Source organism: Piliocolobus tephrosceles, chromosome 13, assembly GCF_002776525.5.
Source record: "Piliocolobus tephrosceles isolate RC106 chromosome 13, ASM277652v3, whole genome shotgun sequence".
NCBI classification, from domain to species: Eukaryota; Metazoa; Chordata; class Mammalia; order Primates; family Cercopithecidae; genus Piliocolobus; species Piliocolobus tephrosceles.
Genome location: NC_045446.1, coordinates 27,943,427 through 27,967,074, shown reverse-complemented (window position 1 = coordinate 27,967,074; position 23,648 = coordinate 27,943,427). Strand labels below are relative to the sequence as shown.

The window sequence follows — 23,648 nt, the reverse complement described above, 5'->3', positions numbered from 1 at the left end:
GGGCTGCTTTTGAGTCTTTTCGGCTTCCGTCTTCCTTTCTCTCCAAGGACATGGAGGAGGAAATGGAGGATGGATGGAGAATGTGACCAGGTTTGTGCTATGAGCTTCCTGGTCACTCCACCCACCTTCAGCCCTGAGCTGCTATTGAAATGGCCCAAGAAGAGAGATTCTCTAACTAGGTGTTATTCTCTTTTCCTGTAGCGTTCAGACTGCTGTAATCAACGTTTTCAAAGGGGGCGGCTTGCAAAGCAACGAGCTCTATGCACTGAACGAAAACATCAGGTATGTGGCAGGCCAGACTTGGTGCCATTTTCCCATATAAGCCTGAGCAGGGGCAGAGGGGCTACCCCCTTAGGGGCCTTAAGGGGTTTTTTTGTTTTTGTTTTTTTTTCCTGCTTGGCTCTTATTGCTTCTTCTGTCAGCTATGCTGCTTTCATGGCTGTTGTGTTCTGAGACCTATATCTGTCTAAACTTCTGATCCAGAGAGAATCATTTGTTCAGTATGTAGTGTGTTTTGTGGGGGAAGGGGTAGAGGGTTGATAGATGGCAGGTGTCATTTATTCTGCAAGCATTTATTGTGCCCCTCCTAACCATTAGGCACCATAATAGGCAATTCAGCTTGGTTGTTGGAACCAGACTGCTTGGGGTTTTATCGCTGTTCTTCCTTTTACTAAGTGTCTTACCAGCAAACATTTGAGTGCGTCTCTGTTGGCCAGGCACTGGAGAGACAACAAGGACCAAAGACAGACATGGACCCTGCCCTCCTGGAATTTATATTCATTGGGAAGGGAATCATGAGTCAACTAGCCACACATGTGAAATGTAACAGTGCAACTAAGACAGCTACTCCAACACAGCTGATGTGATGAAAGCATATGTTAGAATGATTGATTTTTGTCAAGGAGGCCAGGAAGGGTGAATGTGATGCTGCTGCTGTGATCTGAAACATCCACGGATATTACCTAGGTGAAGAGAGCTCCAGTTGGTAGAAACTGTGCATGCAAAGTTCCTGTGGTTGCAGTGAGCAAAGAACCAAAAGAAGGCCCATCCATATGCGTAGAGCACCTGCTGTTGGGTAGTTGTGCAGTTAGGTCTGTGTTTTGGTGAAATGAGAGCAGCAAGTCAGGCAGGGCTCAGAGCACCAGGATCTTCTAGGGATAGGAGATTGATCCATCAGGTCTTTTTTTTTTTTTCTTTTGAAATGGAGTCTTGCTCTGTTGCCCAGGCTGGAGTGCAGTGGCACCATCTTGGCTCACTAAGGCCCGCGCCTCCTGGGATCAAGCAATTCTCTGCCTCAGCCTCTGGAGCTGGGATCACAGCCGCCTGCAACCGTGCCTGGCTCATTTTAGTATTTTTAGTAGAGACGAGGGTTCACATCTTGGCCAGGCTAGTCTTGAACTCCTGACCTCGTGATCCACCCACCTTGGCCTCCTAAAGTGCTGGGATTATAGGCATGTGCCATGGCGCCTGGCTTCCATCAGGTCTTTTCAGGCCCTGGCATTCATTTGTTTCTGGATATGTTAAGTGCAGAACTTCAAGGCTAAAGACCCAACCCTGGAGTGGGCAGAACAATAAACAAGTACATTGTTCTGGTCCTGTTTACAGTTACTTAAGGCCTGTGTTAAGGTCAATGGGGTGTTTTAAGAGCTCTACTTTCATTAAAGTCTTTAGAATTGTATTACATTTCCATCCATGTTCTTGAATTTCACATCTTATATAAATATGGAAAAAGACAAAAGATATCTAGCCCAAGGCCTCATTTTACAAAGGAGGAAACTGAGGCCCCAAGAAGTTGAGTGACAGGGGCAAATCTGGGTCAGCCAACCCCCACATTGCCAAGCTTCATTCTTCTCCAAGGACTAAAATTCTGGCCTTTCCATGAGGTTCTTTAGTTCACAATACAAGTATAAATAAATAAAACAGTGACTCAGGAATGTGCTAATTGTTCTTCACTTTGGGAGGCTGATCCTGAAATTGTACTTAAAAGCTGTTTGTGGACAGCTGGGATAAGTACAGGCCAAGCCAGATTTCACCAGCCCAGGTAGCCCAGGGGCTGCTAACTCAAAAGACTTCAGGTACCAAGCAGGTCTTCTGAATGGGTGAAGCTGGTGTGGGTGCCGGGTGGTGAGATCTTGTCCTCTGTTGAAAGAGGATTACCCTGGCAGAACACAGGCCCTGTGATACATCTCTTATTTTTCAAGAAGAACTGGAAATTGAGATGTTTATGTGAAATTTTCTGACTTTTAAATGTTGGTAAATCCAAATTTCCCCAAACATTAGTGCAGGCCAAACAAAACACATCTGTGGACTGAATATGGCCAAGAAGCTGCCCTTTTATGATACTAGTCGTTGCATGCATTGGGGAGGTATTGCTGCTTCGGGGTGTTGAGTCCTCAAAAAATGCTAGGTACCTTCCTCCTACATCAATACATTCAACCCTCCCCACAGCCCTTTGTTATGAGTAGTTGATAAATGAGAAAATTATGTATTAGAGAAATAAAATAACATGTCCAAAGTCACACAGCAATGAGCAGTGGCATAACGATTTGAACTCCTTTCTGACTTAGATACCTCTAGTAGTCTGCTGGGGCTGCCATAACAAATACCATAGACTAGATGACTTAAACAACAAAAATGTATTTCTTGATGTTCTGGAGGCTGGGAAGTCCAAGATCAAGGTGCTGGTCATTTCCATTCCTGGTGATGGCCCTCTTCCTGGCTTGCAGATGTGTACTTTGTGTACACATGACCTCTTTTGCATTCGATGGGGAGAGCTCGCTCTCTGATGTCCCTTATAAGGACACTAGTCATGTGGGCCCTACTCTCATGACCTCATGTAACCCCAAGTATCTCTCAAAGGCCCATCTCCAAATCCCATCAAATTGGGGGTTAAGGCTTTGACATATAAATTTTGGGGGGATGCCTAGCAACACCTTTGTTCTTTGGGCAATATTGTAGTGTCAGAAAGAGAGGTCTTATGCTGGGAGAGGGATTAAGCTGATGGTTCCTGATCTTTTTTCTGCCATCGTTCCTTTCCCGAGGTCTCTGTGAGCCCATCTCTTATCATATCCTGTGACTAATACCCATCCTAAGGAGCATGACACTCCCCCAGCCCTCCTTTCCAGTGTTGGAGTTAGGGCTACTAGATGTCCTCTGTGTCTTGAGTGATTTTTCAGACTAGTGGGAACTACATATGGTTGAGGTTTGAAACTATTTGCCCAGATATAAATTGAGCCCAGAGTAAGCCAAAGCTTAAAAAAAAAAAATCAGAACTTTCTTCCCCATTTTTCTGTACCTTGTATTCTAGCCACACTATATTAGAGAAGGCCAGAGGATGAAGATAGGCTTTCACATCAGAGACGCAGATTATAACTGAGGATGTGAAGCATCTCCCAGGGACTGAATGTGACCTGGATGTCCCAGGTTGAATAAAGCCAGCCCTCCCACATCAGCAAGTGCCTGTGTGGAGGTAAACACAGCTGCCTTTATTCCAGCATCTTAAACACTGAAATAGGCTGCTCTCTGGTTACATTCAAGTAGACACTTGGGTTTTGATTTTCCTTTTGGAAGACTTGTTTGCAGAATAGATCAATCAACTCAACATGATTGAGGCAGGACTGGTGGAGAGGGTGGGGCACAGAATGGTAGGGATGTCAGAAAGAGATGTGCAAACAGAGAGGCCTCAGTTCTTCAGCCCATTTTTCAGTTGTGACAGTCCTCTTATACGCAAGAGGATTTGTGCTAGGTTTAATAGAAAATTTTAACCAAAGAGAGCAGTTTCTGGATTCAGAGAGACCAGGGATCAAGATTGGGCTAGCTGCGTGACCTTGGGCAAGTGACTTCATTTTTCTAAGTCTATTTTGTCTTTTATGAAATGAGGATAATAATAGCCCTAACCTCATGGTCACTGGGAGGATTGAGATAATGCTAAAAGCATCCTTAGTACAGGGTCTGGTGATTTAATAAAGTTTAATAAATGTTAGCCATATGATTCTTATTACTGTGAACACTTAAGAAATAGTAAAGTGATACATAATGGGTGAGTACAGTGCATGAAAGCACAGGCCGATGTGATGAATTTCCCCATGAATAGTGCTGTGTATAACCCTCTCCTGGCTGGGTGTCATGCTCCCACTTGTAACCCCAGCACTTTGGGAGGCTGAGACAGGAGGATTGCTTGAGTCCAAGTGTTTGAGACCAGCTTGGGGCGGCATAATGAAACCCCGGTTTCTACAAAAAATTACAAATAAAATTAAAAACTGGGCGTGACGATGCACATTGCACTCCAACCTGGGCGACAGAGCAAGATCCTGTCTCAGAAAAAACTTCTCCAGCAGTTTGGATGAGGTGAGCTCACTTTGAACTAGAGAGTCTGGGACAGAATCCTCAGAGTGGTGCCTGGAGTTGAAGTTTGGGTGAGGCTAAGTTCTTACAAGGAGAGCCAGCTGTTTCTCCTTTCCACAGAGAAAAGAACAAGAGGAAATGACTTTCTCAGTTCTCCATTCTACTCAAGCCAAATGGTAATAAACTTTTTGATGGAGTATCCAAGTCTGGGGTCAAAGCCTAAATCACGTTCTTTGGGTCACTCATCCCAGTCACCCTGGCCACTTTCTATCTGTGGAGTTAGTATGTACCTGGGAAATACAAATTTATTTAAATAGTAGCCAATGCAAAGGATGACTAGGAAGGAAGATGTTTTATGTAGCTGGGTCTTGTAATGCAGTAATTATTATAAGTGGCCTTTCCATTTAAGACATGTCTTTGAAAATAGACTGTATTTTAAATGTTAGCAGATAGGCTTTGAAGTAACTATGAGGAAGAACTTGGGACTGAGGAAGGTCAAGTTCTAAAACACAGTATTGGATCCAAAGACAGGTGTCTCCACACGGTAAGAATAAATCCAGCTGGGCGTGGTAGCTCACACCTGTAATCCCAGCACTTTGGGAGGCCAAGGTGGGCAGATCACGAGGTCAGGACATCGAGACCATCCCGGCTAACACGGTGAAAACCTGTCTCTACTAAAAATATATATTAAAAAAATTAGCTGGGCGTGGTGGTGGGTGCCTGTAGTCCCAGCTACTCGGGAGGCTGAGGCAGGAGAACGACATGAACCCAGGAGGTAGAGATTGCGCCACTGCACTCCAGCCTGGGTGACAGAGCGAGACTCCGTCTCAACAACAACAACAAAAGAATAAATCTGTCAGGCCAGGTGCAGCGGTTCACCCTGTAGTCCCAGAACTTTGAGAGGCCAAGGCGTGTGGATCACCTCAGGGGTTCGAGACCAGCCTGGCCAACATGGCAAAACCCTGTTGCTACTAAAAATACAAAAATTAGCCAGGTATGATGGTGTGCGCCTGTAATCCCAGCCAGCTATTTTTGGGAGACTGAGGCAGGAGAATTGCTTGAACCTGGGAGACAGAGGTTGCAGTGAGCCAAGATCGCACCACAGTGCACTCCAGCCTGGGGGACAGAGTGAGACTTTGTCTAAAAAAAAAAAGACTTTGTCTCAAAAAAAAAAATCCGACAGAAATGTTTCACCTCAATATAGTGGCCAGTGTTGCCCTGTGTAAAAGTCAGGGCATATGGTCTGTTGATATGAAAACCGTAAATCAGAATATTTCCTATTGAAACTGCCTTAGGAGGCACAGCTTGCACATTGTAATATCTCTCAAGGTAAGAAAATGACCTTTCAGAATAGACGTATTCTGGCTAAATCCCCAGGCATCACAATCAACAATTCTGGCTTCCCTAAATTTCCATCTGCTGGAGTTTGGGCTGATTCTGGGAATCTTCTTGTTTTGACTTCTCTGTGGGGTGTTGGTGCGGCTTTTAACACCCCTCTCCAGCCTCACCCCTGATGTGGCTGCATTTTGGCAGCGGGGACAAGTCCGGGTTAGAGGTTTGGGTTTCATGAGCCCTTCCAAGAACGAGGGCAGCTAAGCTGACACAGGAGTGCGCTCTCCCTAAACAGTCTTTTCTGCCAACTCTCCCACTGATTTTATGCGACCGAGAAGAATTAGAAAAGTGTGAAAAAAAAGCAAGATTGATGTTTGCTGGTTCTTTGAAGAACCTGCTTGCCAATGTTCTTGTAAGTTCTTATTCAGTCTTTGAGTATTGGGGTGTGTGTGTCGAAGGAGGGGCCATTGATTCATTGATTCTTTTATTGAATAAATGTGGAGTACGGGGCTGTATTCTGGGGTGGCCACTGAGTAGGTGGTTTGTGTCTTGGAGCTCTTACAGCAGAATGAGAGAGGAACTGGGCAGGAAGTTCTCGGGCAATGCTCTTAGAGGGGTGAAGGTGGAATCTGGAGTGCTGGAAGCCTGTGGAGGATGGGCACATAATTAGACCTAGGAGAAAGTGATACCCAAGTTGAAATCGGAAGCGGGAGCAGGCAGAAAGGGCAGTTGAGGATCTAACATTCTTGCCACCACCACCACTCCATGCCCTACCGCCTCCTCAAACTCCCTGGGAGGACTTTTTCTCTGCAGAAATAAATGCTCAGAGATGAGGTTTCCGGAAACCAGAGATGAGTTATCTGCAGCCGGCCTGAGACAGGAAACGCACATTTTCCTTCTCTCTCCAACCACCCTGCTTCTGTTCTTGCTGGGAGGGAGGAGGTAGTGTGAAGAAAACCCCAGAGATTTTCAAGGAAAGAGGAGGTTCCAAGAATTGTGTTTGATCTCTGACAGGTCTGAGTTGAAATATCTTCCTTCTGAGTCAGTTGCTTGCCGGAAACCCAAAGGGAAATCCACCTCCGATTTTTCCATCTCTTTAACAGAGTCTGTTGACTGTAGGAGAGGGGGACCCACAGTAGTGGGGAGAGCTGGGAGGGGACGGGAGGAAGGTGAGCCTGGATCCAGCTCACAGGCTGATATCATAGACCAGTCCCTGGCCTGATGCCACGAGGTAATGATAACCGTAGATACTTGCTTAGCGTTTAGTATGTGCCAGGCTCCAAGTGCTTCATATATGTCAACTCTTTTAAAACTCCCCACACCCTGTGAGATAGATAGTGTATCCCTGTTTTACAAGGAGGAAGTACAGACGCAGAGAGGTGGAATAACTCATCCGGAGTCATGTAGCCAGTAAGAGCCTGAGCTGGGATTTGAACCGAAGTCTCCCATGTCCTTAAACCCTTAGTAAGTGGGCTGCAAGAGCCACACAGAGCTGGCATTATCCAGATTTGGGCTTGATGTACCTGAGCATAGGTTCATGAATAGATCATGATGGGGGCATTGACCTTCTGAGAAGCCTAGTTTTGGAGGGATTAAGATGAGGTCTCTTCTTGGTCTGGGTGACTCTGCCTGATGATGTGTTACTACCTTGTACCTGCTGTGGCTGAGAAACAGACTTGGTTTTCAGGTTAAGAAGGGTTGTTAGAAATGGCAGATTGGAAACCCATGGGGTTGGCGCATGTGGTGTTTGGCTTAAAAGTTGTTTAGAAATCTGGCCATCTCACCTAAAACTCCAGGTTTCCAGACTCTCTGGAAAGGTCAGATCTGGGCACTGGACTCAAGGTCTGGCATGGAGCTTGTCAGGGGAGCTGAGGCCTGGCTGCTGGCTTTAGAAGGACTTTCTTGGTCTTTACAGTACACACTCACTTGCCTCCCTTCCTTGCCTGCCTGCTCCTGTGGCATGGGGGGGGTACCACTGCCTGGTTAGGTTGGCCTCCATTTGAGTTGGGATCTACCAGGGTATGCCCCTGGCAAAGCTCTGAGCATCAATCTCATCAGGAAAATGAGGATACACTCCTACCTGTGAGGCTGTTGGAGAATTTGAGAGCCTGTGTGCAGACTGCTGAGCATAGTGTGCCGCATCACTAGGAGTTCAGTAAATGCTCTTTGTCGGTTTTCCTCCCATGGTTCTCACTGTTCCCATTGCCACCCACTAGGATGCAAACACCCAAAAGGTGGGAGTACTCCATGTCCTGAGTCAAGGATACCACCTCCCATGGGTTCCCATGGAATGGACCAGAGAAGGGGAGGGAGTCTTTCTGTCTGTTCCGACTTAAGAGAAGCTGTCTCCTTGAAACATACCCTATCGCAGAAGCGAGGTGGGTGATATCAGGACGTTCAGCAATCAGGCTGGATGGGCACTGACCGGCTACAGCATTGGGCACAGGACTCTGGAGGACCTCTGCTGTTCCTGGATCTTGAGGTGGTCTGGGTGGATCTCACCAAAGGGCCAGGGTGCAGGGCTAGGGAACTCTGGGCAAAAATGGCACATAAATGTTAACTACTGATACGGTTATTCCAACTCATCTTGGCTCACCTGCAGCACTTCTTGCAAGCTGCCTCATCCTCTTTAACCTCATGTGGGAAGACAGTTGGGACAAGGAGAAGGATTTCGCCGCCTTTGGTCTTTCTCTGTGTGCAAGGCAGACTGACTCCGTCCGAGGTGATTTCCCTCTGTCACTTCTGCGCTTGCCCACTCTGCTACCATCCTGCTGTCCCTGTGCCTCTCCACCAGCTTGGCTCCAGCTTTTAGTAATGCCCGCTTTACCTTTCAGCCCACAGAAGTGGGAAGTTGAGTTGACAAGACGGCGAGGCGTGAGATCGCAGGTCTGTGTAATAACAGGAAATCCTGTCAACTGGGGTGGTGTCTCAGCTGGTCAGCCTGGGAGGGAGAAAGGGTGAGATCATGTAGACCAGTCAGTGCTTCCCCATTTTTTCCCCCTATTATGCCTCCTTTTGGCTTCTGGCTGAACTTCACACCCAGTTTCTCATTTTGGTCAGGCCCCATGTAAGTGTCCCTTTCACATTACCCTCAGTTCCCGGCTTCCCTTTTTCTAGCTCAGTGGCTTGTGGTGGGGGTTGGTAGCAGTAGAATTCTGTTTTCAAATGAAACCGGGCATGGAAGTCCAGTATGTGAAACAGATGGCATATGGGGGCTGCTGAGGCTGAGAGGTTGCTTTCATGTCAGTTACACGTCCCGGCAATTCTCTTCTCCAAAACTCTGCCTCCACCTTCCTACCTTCTTATCCTTTCATCAGCTGGTCTGGCCCTACCTAACATATTACCCCCTTTACGAATTTCTCCTGGGTCCTCAATCCCAGGCATAGGAAATGATAGTGTGGCTGTACTTGTAGGAAGATGCTGAGAAGCAGTGGGCTGGAGTTTTCAAGACCCTGGGATTCAGAGTCCTGGGTGAAATCATAGCAGCTCATGCTTGCCAAGCCTTGCTGTGGGCCAGGCAGCGTTCCAGCAATTTGATGAGGATTAACCCATTTTACTTGTGCAGTAATCCTATGAAGTAGTTATCCTTATCCTCCCCACATTCTAGGTGAGGACACTGAAGTATGAAGAACCAGTGAATTTTCCCAGGTCATTGCTAACAACTACTAAGTGGCTGCCAGGATGCAGAGCCAGGCAGCTCCGGGCTCCCTGATCGCAACAAGACATATGTTATCTCTGGCCTGTGCTTGCTCCGGTCAGTTTCCTTGTGTATTAAAAGTGAGGCTATTATTGCTGCTTACAGTTCTGTTTTAGGCTTAAATGTGGGAACGCCTACATTGTTGACAGTGGTTTCCAGCACCCAGTAAGTGCTTAATAAACTTTAACTGGAGAAAAATGCCGGGTTCCATCCTAAGAGCAATTTGTTTATTATTCCTTATGATGATGATGATTGTTTGTTCTAACAAGTAATTGCTTTTCTGTTGACAGGGCAACAACCCCAGGATAGAGTGGGAAAAGTGGAAGGGAGGCTGCCAGATTCTAGGCCTGAGCCTCCAAGGAGCTTACGGCCTAGGTGTTAGGAATCAGGGTTTTCATCTTTCCTGCATCTAGGGAACCACAAACCACAGCCTCTTTAATTTGGCTGTCTCCAGCTTTTCTCTTCTTTCTTGTCCTTTACAAATTAAATTGGTAAACGTGAGTAAGGCTATAGGGTGAATTGTCTCATTATGACTTTGGCCTAGGTTTCTAATGCCTTGATATTTTTTATTCTCATCTTTTGGGTAAGATGAACCTCCTGTGCCCTATAAAAGAGTGGACCAGATCACTCTCTCGTGGGGCACAGGAGAAATCATTGAGCTCTGTTTCATCCTTTTCTTCCGGCATCTAGCACCATGTCTAACACATAACATTATGTTTTCAGTAAATGGTTAAGATTCAAATAATTAATTAATGGGGTCTCCACTCTGAGTTCCTTCTTTTTTTGATGGGGGGAAGGTAGCTTTTAAGTGGGGAAGTGTCTGCCAAGTTCCACTGGAGATGGTGTGTTGGAACAGAGGTGTGGAAAATCCCCTTCTCTCAATTCAGCTGAGACAAGATAGAGTTTTTTTCAGAAACATTCTTTCCTTATAAACCAATGCAAGCAGAATAAACAGAGTATAGACATGGATTATAGATTTGCAACATGACTCAGCCACAGTCTGCTCACAGGCTGGCCTAGCCAGTGCTGCTGGGGACTCCTCGCCCCCTTTCCTCATCTTTTCACTCTCTATAGTCCTGGGAAAAAGGGTTCTTGGGTTACCAGCTTGAGGCAGGTCTGGACTGGTGGGCTCCCAGGACTTGTGGGATTCTCTGTTAGCTGGTACCCACCCTGCTTCCTGATGTGCCCTTGATAGGGACTTACTCCTGTGATTCTTTCTTGGGCTTCTGACCATTCAGCAATAATCTTGGTGGTGGTTATTAACTTCAGAATCTTAAAAATTTGTTTCTTTTTTTTTTTTTTTTGAGACACTGTCTCACTCTGTCGCCCGGGCTGGAGTGCAGTGGCCGGATCTCAGCTCACTGCAAGCTCCGCCTCCTGGGTTCACGCCATTCTCCTGCCTCAGCCTCCTGAGTAGCTGGGACTACAGGCGCCTGCCACCTCGCCCAGCTAGTTTTTTGTATTTTTTAGTAGAGACGGGGTTTCACCGTGTTAGCCAGGATGGCCTCGATCTGCTGACCTCGTGATCCGCCCGTCTCGGCCTCCCAAAGTGCTGGGATTATAGGCTTGAGCCACCGCGCCCGGCAAAAATTTGTTTCTGAATGGGGTTGTATTGATGTGGTTCAAAAATTTTACACATATAGCAAGGGTATACAATTTTACACATATCGCCGGGTGCGGTGGCTCAAGCCCGTAATCCCAGCACTTTGGGAGGCGGAGACGGGCGGATCATGAGGTCAGGAGATCGAGACCATCCTGGCTAACACGATGAAACCCCGTCTCTACTAAAAAAATACAAAAAAAAGCTAGCCGGGTGAGGTGGCGGCGCCTGTAGTCCCAGCTACTCGGGAGGCTGAGTATCCCAGAAACCAGTTTTCCATTCTCTCTTCCTCGAAGGTAAGTATTAGTAACAGTAACTTATTGGGTATTCTTCCAGAGTTTCTTTATGTGTATGTCAGAAATACATATGGAAACACAGTTGATAATACTGGATACTTTATACAAGGTCTGTGGACTGGAGTGGGGTCTGGTGATGTGGTGTCTGCAGGACAGCATCTTCCCCAAACTTCAGGGAATTGGGTTGGCTAAAGTGTTGTGTTGCCCTACGTAATTTCTAGCAACAACTTCAAGCTTCTCCAAGGCTTTACCTGTAGGTATGGAGAAGAGGACACACAACCCAGTACTTTTTTACATATGATTTTAAAAAATGCATATGTGGATCGGGCACAGTGGCTCATGCCTGTAATCCCAGCACTTTGGGAGGCCAAGGTGGGCAGATCACCTGAGGTCAGGAGTTCGAGGTCAGTCTGGACAACATGGTGAAACCCTATCTCTACCAAAAGTACAAAAATTAGCTGGGAGCAGTGTTGGGTGCCTGCTATCCCAGCTACTCAGGAGGCTGAGGCACAAGAATCGCTTGAGCCCAGGAGGCGGAGGTTGCCGTGAGCTGAGATGGCACCACTGCACTCCAGCCTGGGCAACAGAGTGAGACTCTGTCTCAATAAAAAACAGCGAATGAATTAAAAAATAAATAAAATGTATTTGTGTTCTCTGTGTTTAAAAATCACGGAGCTATATATTTCAATTCTAAGGGCCTATGGGGAAACCCATTCATATAGTAATACAGACTCGAACAGCAAGTTATAAGAGTGGAATTGACCGACAAATGTGTTAATGTAATGTAAACTAAAATGTGTATTCTTGTTTTTCTCTTCCCATTTTACAAGATAGCCTATTGTATGTACACACTGTTCTGTATCTTGCATTGTTTATTTGCTTACTATGACTTAAATCTTTCATGTCATTATTTAGAGCACTTCTTCACTCCCTTTTTTAAATAGTTGCATAGAATTCCATTGCCTGGATGAATATAATCTTTTTTTTTTTTTTTTTTTTCTTTTGAGATGGAGTCTTGCTCAGTCGCCCAGGCTGGAGTGCAGTGGCGCGATCTCGGCTCACTGCAAGCTCCGCCTCCCGGGTTCACGCCATTCTCCTGCCTCAGCCTCCCAAGTAGCTGGGACTACAAGCGCTTGCCGCCACGCCCGGCTAATATTTTTGCATTTTTGGTAGAGATGGGGTTTCACCGTGTTAGCCAGGATGGTCTCAATCTCCTGACCTCGTGATCCACCCGTCTCGGCCTCCCAAAGTGCTGGGATTACAGGCTTGAGCCACCGTGCCCGGCCGAATATAATCTTTTTATTAGCACTTTATTGGTGCATATTTATGTTGATTTCTATATTTTGCTGCAACGAAAAACTCCGCACATATGTGACATGTGACCCTGTCTAACCATGTTATCATGCCCAGACAGAAGGCAGGATTTTATAAGGAATAAGGGCAGTGTAGCTTACTGATTTGCCCACGTAGAGCAATAGAATCTTGCCTTAAGTGATCAATAAGGTCTTTTCTGTTCAGATAATTCTATGAACAGTACCTAGTGGAGAAGGCTTTGCATTCTAGATTTGATAAAAGGACAAATGTGTGGTTCTCCTACTGTACCTGGCTATGGACCATTATTTTTAAAGTATATAAAGCAGATTACCACATCACGTCTGGTTCCTCCTCAGTAAAGAAATAGTTACCGCCGGGCGCGGTGGCTCAAGCCTGTAATCCCAGCACTTTGGGAGGCCGAGACGGGCGGATCACGAGGTCAGGAGATGGAGACCATCCTGGCTAACACGATGAAACCCCGTCTCTACTAAAAAAATACAAAAAAAAAAAGCTAGCCGGGCGAGGTGGCGGCGCCTGTAGTCCCAGCTACTCGGGAGGCTGAGGCAGGAGAATGGCGGGAACCCGGGAGGCGGAGCTTGCAGTGAGCCGAGATCCGGCCACTGCACTCCAGCCTGGGAGACAGAGTGAGACTCCATCTCAAAAAAAAAAAAAAAAAAGAAAAGAAAAGAAAAAAAAAAAGAAATCGTTATCACTAGCAGCATGGTAGAAGGCCCCTCTTCATGTTCTACTTCTTTATTCTTCCCCATTACCATCTCATCACCCCTGTTATAGCTGCTTCTAGCTTCAGAGTCCTTTCTGCTAAGTCTTTATCTTGGAAGTTGCATTGTCTGCTTTTTAGCTTCTGCTCTGTTAGGCTGATTTCTACCTAGACTTCTCTTCCTGGGACCCTCTGCAGAATTCTGGCCTTGGCTGTGGCTTGCTGCACCCTGGCTGCAATGTAAGGCTCCTGGGCTTCCACCCTCCCTGTAGAGTGAAGCCCCTTCCTGCCCTCCCTGATCGAAGGAGAGGAGATGTCTTGGATTCCTCAACTGGGTAGCATCAGGATGCTTTTCTGCATCCCACTGTGAGATGCCTGGGGCAACTTTTACTTGTTCAGTCATATCCAGCCCAAACTCATAATTCCAACACCAGCATAGATCCCTCCTCCATGCTGCTCTCCAGGAGGATGTCCATAGTTTTTTATCTTGAAGGCCCCCTTAACCCCGACCTCTTTCTTTTCCAATCTTACCCATGGCATCTTCATGAGCACAGTGTTTTCCCACTGTGGGTTCCTTGGGACACCAATTCCACAGCGTATTATATGATCTCAGAACCATGTTAGTCCCTCAGCATCATGAGTACCCAAGATACCTCCTTGGGAAGCTCTGCCCTAAGTAGCCTATTGTTAGGACTTGTTTTTCCACTTGTGCGGAAAGCTTGGCTTCTTCACCTATGGCGTTGAGACTTCCCAAGGACCATGAGGACTTTGTTAGAAGGTGTTTCTCCCTCCTGTGGTCAGAAGCAATCTTCTTACCTCTTCCTGTTTCAAAGCCTCCATCCACTTTAGGCTGCCCCGTAGGTTGCTGTTTCCTGTCTGAGAGACGCGTCTAGCCTCTGCCTCAAAGACTAGCGATGCCCAACCTGCTCTTAGTCCAGTGGCTTTTGACAAAGGCTTCCTTCTCTTGGATCAGACCTGCCCACATCTGGGAGAACCCCTGGGTTGTGTTGACGGGGTGGCCCTCCATGAGACTGCCGTTAAATTGGCCCTCAAAATGCAGCATCCACAAGAGACGTATTTTCTGTCATGGGAAAAGGAAGGTATTTTCTTCGTTCAATGTGTGTTTGTGGTTTTCCAGGGCTTTTTCTGGCACAGAAATTCAAATCGTGTGGTTCTCTCTTTTTTGTCTTAATTTTATTGTGCCTGTTTTCTCTGCACAAAACAACATCTTGCTGTAACCTCTTGTTTATCCTTCAGTGACATGAGTGAACATGTTTTGGGGGAGTGAATCCTCAGCAAGGGTTGTCAGAAACTTGAGCATTTGCTCCTTATTAGCCATAGCCAATGGGATGAGTAAAAAAAAGCATTTGAAATCCTGAAGGGTTTACTCCCTAGGGAACTCACTGGATCTGGGGAGCAAGTTATTCTTGTTTTTTTGTTCCCTTACCTTGTCTGGATCAAAATAAAGAATAGTATGGGTGGTTCCATTATTTGTCACAGGGAAAAGGAGAGCTAGCGTCAATATCCCTATTTTCCATTTGTATTTTATTAGCACTTAAGATTCATTGAAATCATCTTGTGAGTGTACTTATTAGCATGCTATCTATCCATCAGCCCCCAAGAAGAGAGCAGAGACCTTGTCTGTCTTACTTACCTTTGAACTCCTGGTGCTAGAACAACGTGTAACACATAAAGAGCCATTCAACACATCTTCATTGCTGGATAAATAAAATCTCTCTGTTCTCCCTGCTGTGGCCCACCTTGAAGACTGCTTCAGTCCATTGGGCATGGGTTGTAAGACCAACCAAACCATGGTACCAAGTTGAATTTTGGGTCGGGGGAGGGGTTCTGGATTTGGAGGAGAGACAGGGTGGAGTTATGGGGAAAGATGTTGATTTTGCAAAAAGTCTGGGTTCAAATCTTGGCTCTGCCACTGACTTGTTTTGGGGAACTCTCTGAGGCATAATTTTTTAAATCTGTACAGGAAGAATAATAATTACTCCTACCCCCCCCAACATACACTTTATAATCCTTGGTTGAAGAATGTATGAAAAATGCGTTTTAAACTATAAAGTGCTCTGCAAATGTGGAGGAGTGCAAAATCATGGTCTTTCTTTTCTTCTTTTTGCTTCATATAAAGCCAGGTGCCCTGGCCTGCCCCTAGCAGCTCTGCTGGAATTAGGATTTCCTGTGGCTGGTTGCCCTCTTCACAGTGCTACTTTCTCAGAGTGAACTGAGGAACGCATCTTCTAGGATTTCTATTGCTGCAATTCCATGATAACAATGGGGGCAGGGGGACCAGGACCTAAGAAAGTGCCCCTAACTTCTCAGGCCTGGCCCCACCCCATGCCACTGGTGAGCACATTGTCACCATGAGCTGTACCATCAAGGGCCGCTTGACGGTGTTTCTCTTCTCCCTTCTCCCCAGGCGGCTGTTGAAGAGTGAACTTGGATCATTCATTACAGACTATTTTCAGGTAAGCTGTGTGGATATGAGCATCCGTCATTATCATGCATGTGGGGGCATGGACCTAAAGGGGGTGGCCAGTACTGTACAACTGGACATTCTTTCAACAGCCAAAATTACATATCCCTAGTCCCTGCTGTGTGCTGTGTGTTGCAGAGGGGCACCAGGCCTGAGTGCCCCAGCAGTTAATGGAGATCCCAGTCCCATGCAGCAGTTCTCAGGCATTTTGGTCTCAGGACCCCTTTACACACATAAAATATTTTGATCCTTGTCTGGATCAAAACAAAGAATAGTATGGATGGTTCCATTATATGTCTTATGTCTATCTCTACCATAATAGAAATTAAGGCTGGGCGCGGTGGCTCAAGCCTGTAATCCCAGCACTTTGGGAGGCCGAGATGGGCGGATCACGAGGTCAGGAGATCGAGACCATTCTGGCTAACACGGTGAAACCCCATCTCTACTAAAAAATACAAAAAACTAGCCGGGCGAGGTGGCGGGCGCCTGTAGTCCCAGCTACTTGGGAGGCTGAGGCAGGAGAATGGCGTAAACCCGGGAGGCGGAGCTTGCAGTGAGCTGAATCTGGCCACTGCACTCCAGCCTGGGCAACAGAGCGAGACTCTGTCTCAAAAAAAAAAAAAGAAATTAAACCTGAAGAGCTTTAAAATATGTCTTAATTTATTCAAGTAATAAGCCTATTACATACTAGCACCAATTACATTTTTATGAAAAATAGCTCTCAGAATAAAATAGTAAGGAGATGACTGCATTGTCTGGCTTCATAGAAGACAGTTGGATTCTTATATCTGCTTCATTTTCAACTTGTAATGGTATTGCATGTCATGTAGTTTTGGGAAAACTCCACTGTAAACTCGTGGATAATGCAAGGGAAATAAAACAGATAGCTTAGTATTACCGAGAAAATAGTTTTGACCATGGGGATCCCCCAGGGGACCCTGAATCATACCACATCTGGATCCACTGTCTGGATCAGTCAGACTTCTCTCTTGTCTATAAAGCTCTAGCATAAAGCTAGTGAGTTTAAGGTTCCAGGACCAATCAGAGGATAGTTTCTCATTCACAGACACAAGCTGTTTTCATGACTGTAACCAAAGGCATATATGGTGGAGAGGGAATGGGGAGTGTTGGGTGACAAGGAGTAACTGACTGGACGGCACTTTAGTGAAGTCAGAATCCCCACTTCTCGTTCGTTTGCTGAGTGGGCAAGCTGTTTCACCTCCCTGTGCCTCGGTTTCCTCATCTGTAAAATGCGACTAAACATACAACTTATCTTAAAAGGTTATTATGTGCTTTATGTGAAATAACACATGTAAAGCACTCTGCACATAGTGTGTAGGGGGGCAGTATAGGGGTAGTGGTCAAGATCACAGACTTTAGAGGCAGAGTGCTTGGGTTCGGTGCCCAGCATAGCCACTTACTAGCTGTGTGACTTTGAGCAAGTTGCTTTACCTCTCTGTATTTCCTTTTCTGTGCAACAAAAGTAATAGGACCAGACCTTATAGGGTTGTCGTGAAGACTAAATAAGTTATTTATAAAAAGTGCTCAGTGACTAGCAGAGAGAGTAAGACAGTAATAAGTGCTTTCTAAATTTATATAAGTGCCTATGTGTTATTCTAAGGTGTAATCCATCTCTTCAAATGGAAAAGTGGCATACAATGCATAACATCTTGGTTTCAGGTTAGCAATATTATTCTGTATCCAAATAGAGCATACTTTTAATAAGACAGTTTAAAGAGATTTTAGGTTTTGAAAACAGTACGGACATCCTTTTATAACTTTTCTTTATGAGATTCAGGAAGCTTAGACTTTTACATGCACTTTAAAAGAATGACATGTCAGTTGTTTAAACACACACACACACACACACACACACACACACGGACAGCTCCTCTAAATCTGGACAAACCAAGACCCAACAGAAGCCTGGAATTCAATCCAGTCATATGTCTCAGCTGCTTGGAAGACAGCTCCTGTTCAGGGAGACAAAAACATAAAGATTAAGAGAGCGATAATTAGTCACAAATGTGAATCATTTCAGTTGCCCTTGACTCAAAGGTCAGTCTTGGCCTCACTCTCTTCTCTTGCTGTCTCTACTGATTGATTTTTTAAAAATCTAACTACAGAGAAGTGGTTTTTCAGTCAGTCCTGGAGAAACCTGCTGGGTTGAATTGCCTTCCTCCTTGACATTTAAAAGCTCCATAGTTTGGTGTGGTTTCCATCAGGTTTTAAATGTCATTTGTCTTTTGGCGCTGGGGGTTACCCCTAGGGCGGATAGGAAAGGGTGTTTGGGTGGGGACTTGTTTATCTGGGAAGCCCTGAGGTTTTTGGGGGCGGTTACTGCTGCTTACAAAGCGTGCCAGATGCTTAAAAACTAATAACCACTTGTCATTTCCTATCGGGAACCTAATCAGAGAAGCTATTATGTGAATAGAGTCTCTTGCCAGGGGTGCGGGGCAAGGACTGGTTTTCACAGTTTTAAATCGGAGTTTATTTAAGGTGCTGATCTGGAAACAAGGCTCTCCTAGATGCAGTTTTTTTTTTTTTTTTAGTAGATTTTAAGCGTCATGTGGGTACACAGCTTTTTTCTTGTTTTCTTTCTTTCTTTCTTAGTCTTTTGGTTCTCCACTCCCTGCAAAGTTCCTGGAACATAGTAGATACTCAGTAAACCTTCTTGGGAGAGAGGGAGGGATTTTCTGCCACAGATCACTGAAATGATTTTAGGTGATGCGTGCAATGACATTAAATAACATTAGGCTTTGTGGTTAGAAACTGCTCTCCTCTTTTATTTTCCTTTCACCCTTGGCATTGTGCTAGAGAGGATCTTCAGTGGCACCATGGTGTCCTCTCCCCTCCTCCAGGATTTGGTAATCTCCCTTGTTTGAAGAAGGAGGAGAAGTCCTCGAACTTAGTGTCTTCAGCTAGGGACACTGACTAGTTAGGATTTCTTAACATTATTTTGTTGGCATTGAGTTGATCATTGAGTTCCATTTCACTTAGTGTAAACGATGTTGCTATGGTTTCTGTTTTAAACATATTTATGTGTTTAAAAAGTGGATTGATATAAGAAAAATAGTATGCAAAGAATAATCATGTAGGTGGCCCTGGCTCTGGCCCTAGTCAGGCAGGTGGTTCAAGAGAGATTCAGATTTGGAAAGCCCATTACCAGGTATTGCTTAAAAATGGGCCGGTTTCAAACCATTCACTTTACAGAAGAAATCTCCATAGAAGGAGGCACGTCCCAGAGGGAAGGCTTGTAGAGGTGAGCTTAGCCTTCACATTCGACTGTCAGATGTTGTTTCAGGAGGGAAAATCAGGAGGAATGCCAGAAAGTGTGTTCCTCCAGTAAAGGGGCAGAAGGAAGGCCTGAGGACAGATGAGGAATGGAACCCAGGGGTGGACAGGAAAGCCACCAAAACCATGGCTGTGGCTGTTGGGAAAGGTGAACGATGGGCTTCCTGGGTGCTGGGCTCTGCACTGCAGAGGCTCAGATGGCCATGCCCAAGCATCTGCATTCAGCAGTCAAGTCTGTCTCCTCACTCTGACCCCCAACTCCGAGCTTGCCACTCGGACAGCCCTTTCTGTGGCTCTGCTTTTGTAAGTGAACATTCTTATTTTACATTCTGTGAGTCTTAACACATTTCCCACTTTCCTGAGTGGGAAATAATGAAAATGACCCCGGGTGAGGCCAAGAGAAATCATGTAGGAAAACTGTGCTTATCTCATGCCCGCACACAGAGAAGACAAGCTGTGTGATCTGCGGAAGCCCAGAGAGACGTCCGTAAGGCACTGGCTGGAAAAGTCTCTGACATTTCCAGTATTGATTTTTTTTCCTTTCCCTCTGTTTTGAATTGTGCTCGGAAGGAAAATTGGGGTTTCCAAGAGAAACGCTATATACTAGTGACAGCTCTGAGGGATAATTGGTTTCTTGTAATTTTTGAAACTGATGATATGAAACGTTCTGGATTTTCCTATTTACCTAATTAGGTATCTTGGTGGTTCAGAGCATGGGCGTGTTTGCAGATTGCACTTTCTGCCATTCTGTATCTACTGGCTTTGTTGCGTGTGTTACAAGCTTTTCCCCCAAGCCCAGAAAGTTCAATTCCTTTTGTTGGAACTGGTGTTTCACTTGATAACAGAAACTCAGGCTAGAGTCGGTGGCTTTGAATGGGTTAATACTAGGAAGAGAGGAAACTTAGCTACCACAGTTGTCAGTAGGTCATGGATACTTGGTAATGTTTGAGATACATTTGTGTGTGCGCATGTATGCATATATATTTAGTTTTCCATTTGCTGCTAGTATCTGCAAGAGTCCCAGGAGGTCAGTTTTCCCTAGAGTTTACAGCATATGGCAGAGAGCTGAAGGAGTGTAGCATTAACTGAAGACCTGAATGGATGGCAAAGACTTTAAATCAGGCCCAGAAAAAGCAATTATACTTTGTGGGAACAAAGATAGGATTTCTGAGGATTCATGGCAAGCTGGATAGAGAGAAGATCAAGAGTGGTGAAAGTAACTTTTGTGATTTCGAAATCCAAATTGAGGAGGAGACAGAAGTTTCAGCTGTTCTTTGATCAGCTGGACAGGCTTCTCTAACAAGCAGGACTCCCAAAATGGAAAAAGAGCTAATTGGGTGAACAGAGAGTAGTAAAAGGAATTCCACATACATTCTTCTTTAAAGGTGAAATTGGGGCCTATCCACACAGGGGGGCTTTGAACAAATGGAACGAGGATCTGGTGAGACGACAGAGGAGAAGTTACGTTTTTAGGTGAGAGGTCATTAGAGGTTGCATTTTTTTTTTTTATTTGGCCAGTACTTAGAGAAGAACAGCATTGTGGAATCTGTAAGCTTTGGGGTGGCTTAGAAGCTCCCATTGGCCACCATGAGGGGCGAGAATGAGGTGGAGCCAGACTGCGGGCTTCGAGAAGCATCCCTGGGTGTCTTGGGCTACTCACTGTGGGGCTCGCTGCCTGCCAGAGGTCACTTTTCAGCAGCTTTGCCGTTTTTAATCTCCTTGGCAATTATTTGAATTTTGTGCAATTAGTTGAGTATTTTGATTGTACTTTTACCATACTTTATGAGTTTATCTGGAAAAAATGGATCTTAAAATTGATGACCACAGGTCTTAATATAATTGAGATAAAGATGAAAATCAATAGACTTGCAGAAGTGGCAAATCTTTATCCTCATTGGACTCAGGTTATTGCACATCAGTTGTGGAAGAAAGGAGCACATGGGTACCAAAGGCTGAAAATATATCACCCAAAAATGAGCTCTGAAGATGAGGTGTAATTAGGGATTTCATAATCCTTTCAAGCTCTATGGGGACAGAATTCCTCCTAAATCATGGAAGTGTGGTATTCTACATGAGCATGTATTTGCAGGAACTCACTATGTAGGGAATTTGGTGATTCACTGTAGATGAGAAAGGAATAGCAGGAGCCAGGCTTAGGGCATTGATGGGGGAGGCATAACAGGTAGGAGCAGATGCTGGAAACAATGTGGTATTAAAATAGTGGAAACACTCAGTGATTCAGTGGGCATGAGAAGTAGAAACTGAGTTGGAAGCGTCGGGAAATTTTTGTTCAATATGGAAAGCAATAAGGTGACTTTCTCTGAGGCTCTTTAAGAGCTATAAGGAGAACAGAATTAATGATAATGGTAATGACAGCTAATATTTTCAAGCACATACATGCTGGGCATTGTTCCAAGCTGAAGGTTCTCAAAGTATGGTCCCCGAACCAGGGGCTTCAGTATCAGCTGGGAATCTGTCAGAGAAGCAAATTCTAACTGAATCAGAAACTCTGGGGTTGGGGCCCAAGCAATCTGTTTTTTTTTTTTTTTTTTTTCTCAGACAAAGTCTCACTCTTGTCACCCAGGCTGGAGTGCAATGGCACGATCTCGGCTCGGTGCAATCTCTGCCTCCCAGGTTCAAGCAATTCTTCTGCCTTAGCTTCCCGAGTAGTTGGGATTATAGGGTCACCCCACCATGCCTGGCTAATTTTTGTAATTTTAGTAGAGATGGGGTTTCATTGTATTGGTCAGGCTGGTCTTGAACTCCTGACTTCAGGTGATCCACCTGCCTCGGCCTCCCGAAGTGCTGGGATTACAGGTGTGAGCCACCGCACCCAGCCACAATCTGCGTTTTGATGAGTCCTGCGTGATTGTGAGGCATGCTCAAGCCTGGCAATGCTTTCAGCATTTCTCCTGGGCTAACTCATTTATTCCTCCTGATGACTGATGAGGATGGTTCTGTTATTATGTATCCCCCTTTTACAGATGCTGCCACTGAGGCTCAGAGATGGGGGTTATTTGTCTAAGATACAAATACATATAGCTAGTAAATGGTGGTGCGAAGACCCAGCCCAGGTCATCTGGCCACAGAAGAAAAATCTCTTGGACTATATTTAAATGCCCTCAAGGAATCCCCAGGAAAAAAATCCCAAAAACCCAGGCAGGAGGAGTTCCAGGTTTACTTTATTTGTTGTTGTTTTTGTTTTGAGTGTTCAGCAAATCAGACATGGACTGTCTTCCTTCTTCCTTGTAAACATAACCTTTTGAAAGCCCCAATTCACCCTCGAATTATGGCTGAAACGGTGCTAAATGAAGAATTAGTATTAGCACCGCGTTTCCACTTCTTCAATCTCCATTTGGGGACTTCTCGTGAGTCTCATCACACTCACACACACCAACATTGGCTTATTAGGAATTCTCTGGGCCTGGGCGTAAGTTGTGTTTGTAAGGCTTTGTTGTTTATCTAGGAAGGCATCCAGGTTCACAGGAGATGTACACATCATTAGAGGTGATGGCTGGTCTTTCAAAGTCATAGAGAAAAAAAAAAAAACCTGGAAGTGGCCTATGATTTCCAGCCCTGGGTTTATGCCAACAACGGGAACCTTCTAAGACATTGATATCTCCGGAGGCAAATGTCTGGAGTGAAACTGGTTAACACAGGTTCTGGGAAGGCAGAGCAACACAGCTGCTTTCCCTCTGGGGTAGGAAAGAATATCTCATTTGGGAATGGATATCCGCTCGAGTGCCAGGCACTCCCCTTGCTAGATGTTGAATGTGGATAGTCGAGAGGAAGGCCCAGCTGGGTGGAGCCCTGTGGCAGAACCCAGTTACATGGCCTGAGATTGCCAAGCCAACTGCCCCAGTATCTGAATCTGTAACGGATCCCATCTACTTTCTTCTCTGGGCAAGGACATAAGAAACCTCTCTAAGGCAGGAAAGCATGATGTCTAAAAGCACCAACCCTTCTACCAGTAGATCTGGGTTCTAATCCTTGTTAGGACACTGACTAGCTGTGTGCCCTCAGCCTTGTTACTTAACCTCTCTGATCATCTGTTCTCTTAATAGTAATCCAGGTGGAATCATGGGACCTACTTCATATGGTTGATGTGGTTGCTAAGTGAGGTGACGTATAAAAAGTGTCTGGTTACATAGTGAGCAGTCAACAAGTGATAAGTATTTGTATCAGTATTTTTATTACTATTGCTAAGTAAACCAGAAGAATATAATAGGGGGAAGATTTGGGCTTTGGATGCAGACCAACCTGGGTGCAAAGTCTGGTCTCACATTTGCTAGTTGCTTCTTCGAGCCTCAAATTCTTTATTTGTAAAAAGTGGATAGGTTGTGGTGAAAGTAAAATGTGAGAAGGCAGCAAAAGACCGTAAGACAGTGTCTGATACTGAGTAAAAACCAATAACTGACTCCACTGGCATTCTTACTGCCATTATCACCACCCCTAAAACATTAAAAGGGACGGTAGCTAGCAGCCTTAGCATTTACGGAATTCCTGCTTCCTGGTCTCCGTGGAAAGTTCTTCCTGCTGGGAAGATGGGGTTCTCCCTGGTGACCCAT

At 45.3% G+C, this 23,648-nt stretch overlaps 1 protein-coding gene across 3 annotated transcripts in view; it reads left to right on the top strand.

Annotated features, from left to right (window-relative positions):
• Positions 1-23,648, top strand: part of PRR5L (proline rich 5 like) — a 96,502-nt gene that overhangs the window by 27,262 nt on the left and 45,592 nt on the right. For 2 of the 3 annotated variants that reach the window (XM_023185528.3, XM_026454071.2), the window contains 2 exons: positions 202-282; positions 15,730-15,778. In XM_023185528.3, the coding sequence (XP_023041296.1) occupies positions 202-282; positions 15,730-15,778 (130 nt within the window). Of the gene's footprint in view, positions 1-201; positions 283-14,115; positions 14,402-15,729; positions 15,779-23,648 lie in introns of those variants that run through there. The other variant, XM_023185531.3, reaches the window with a different exon arrangement.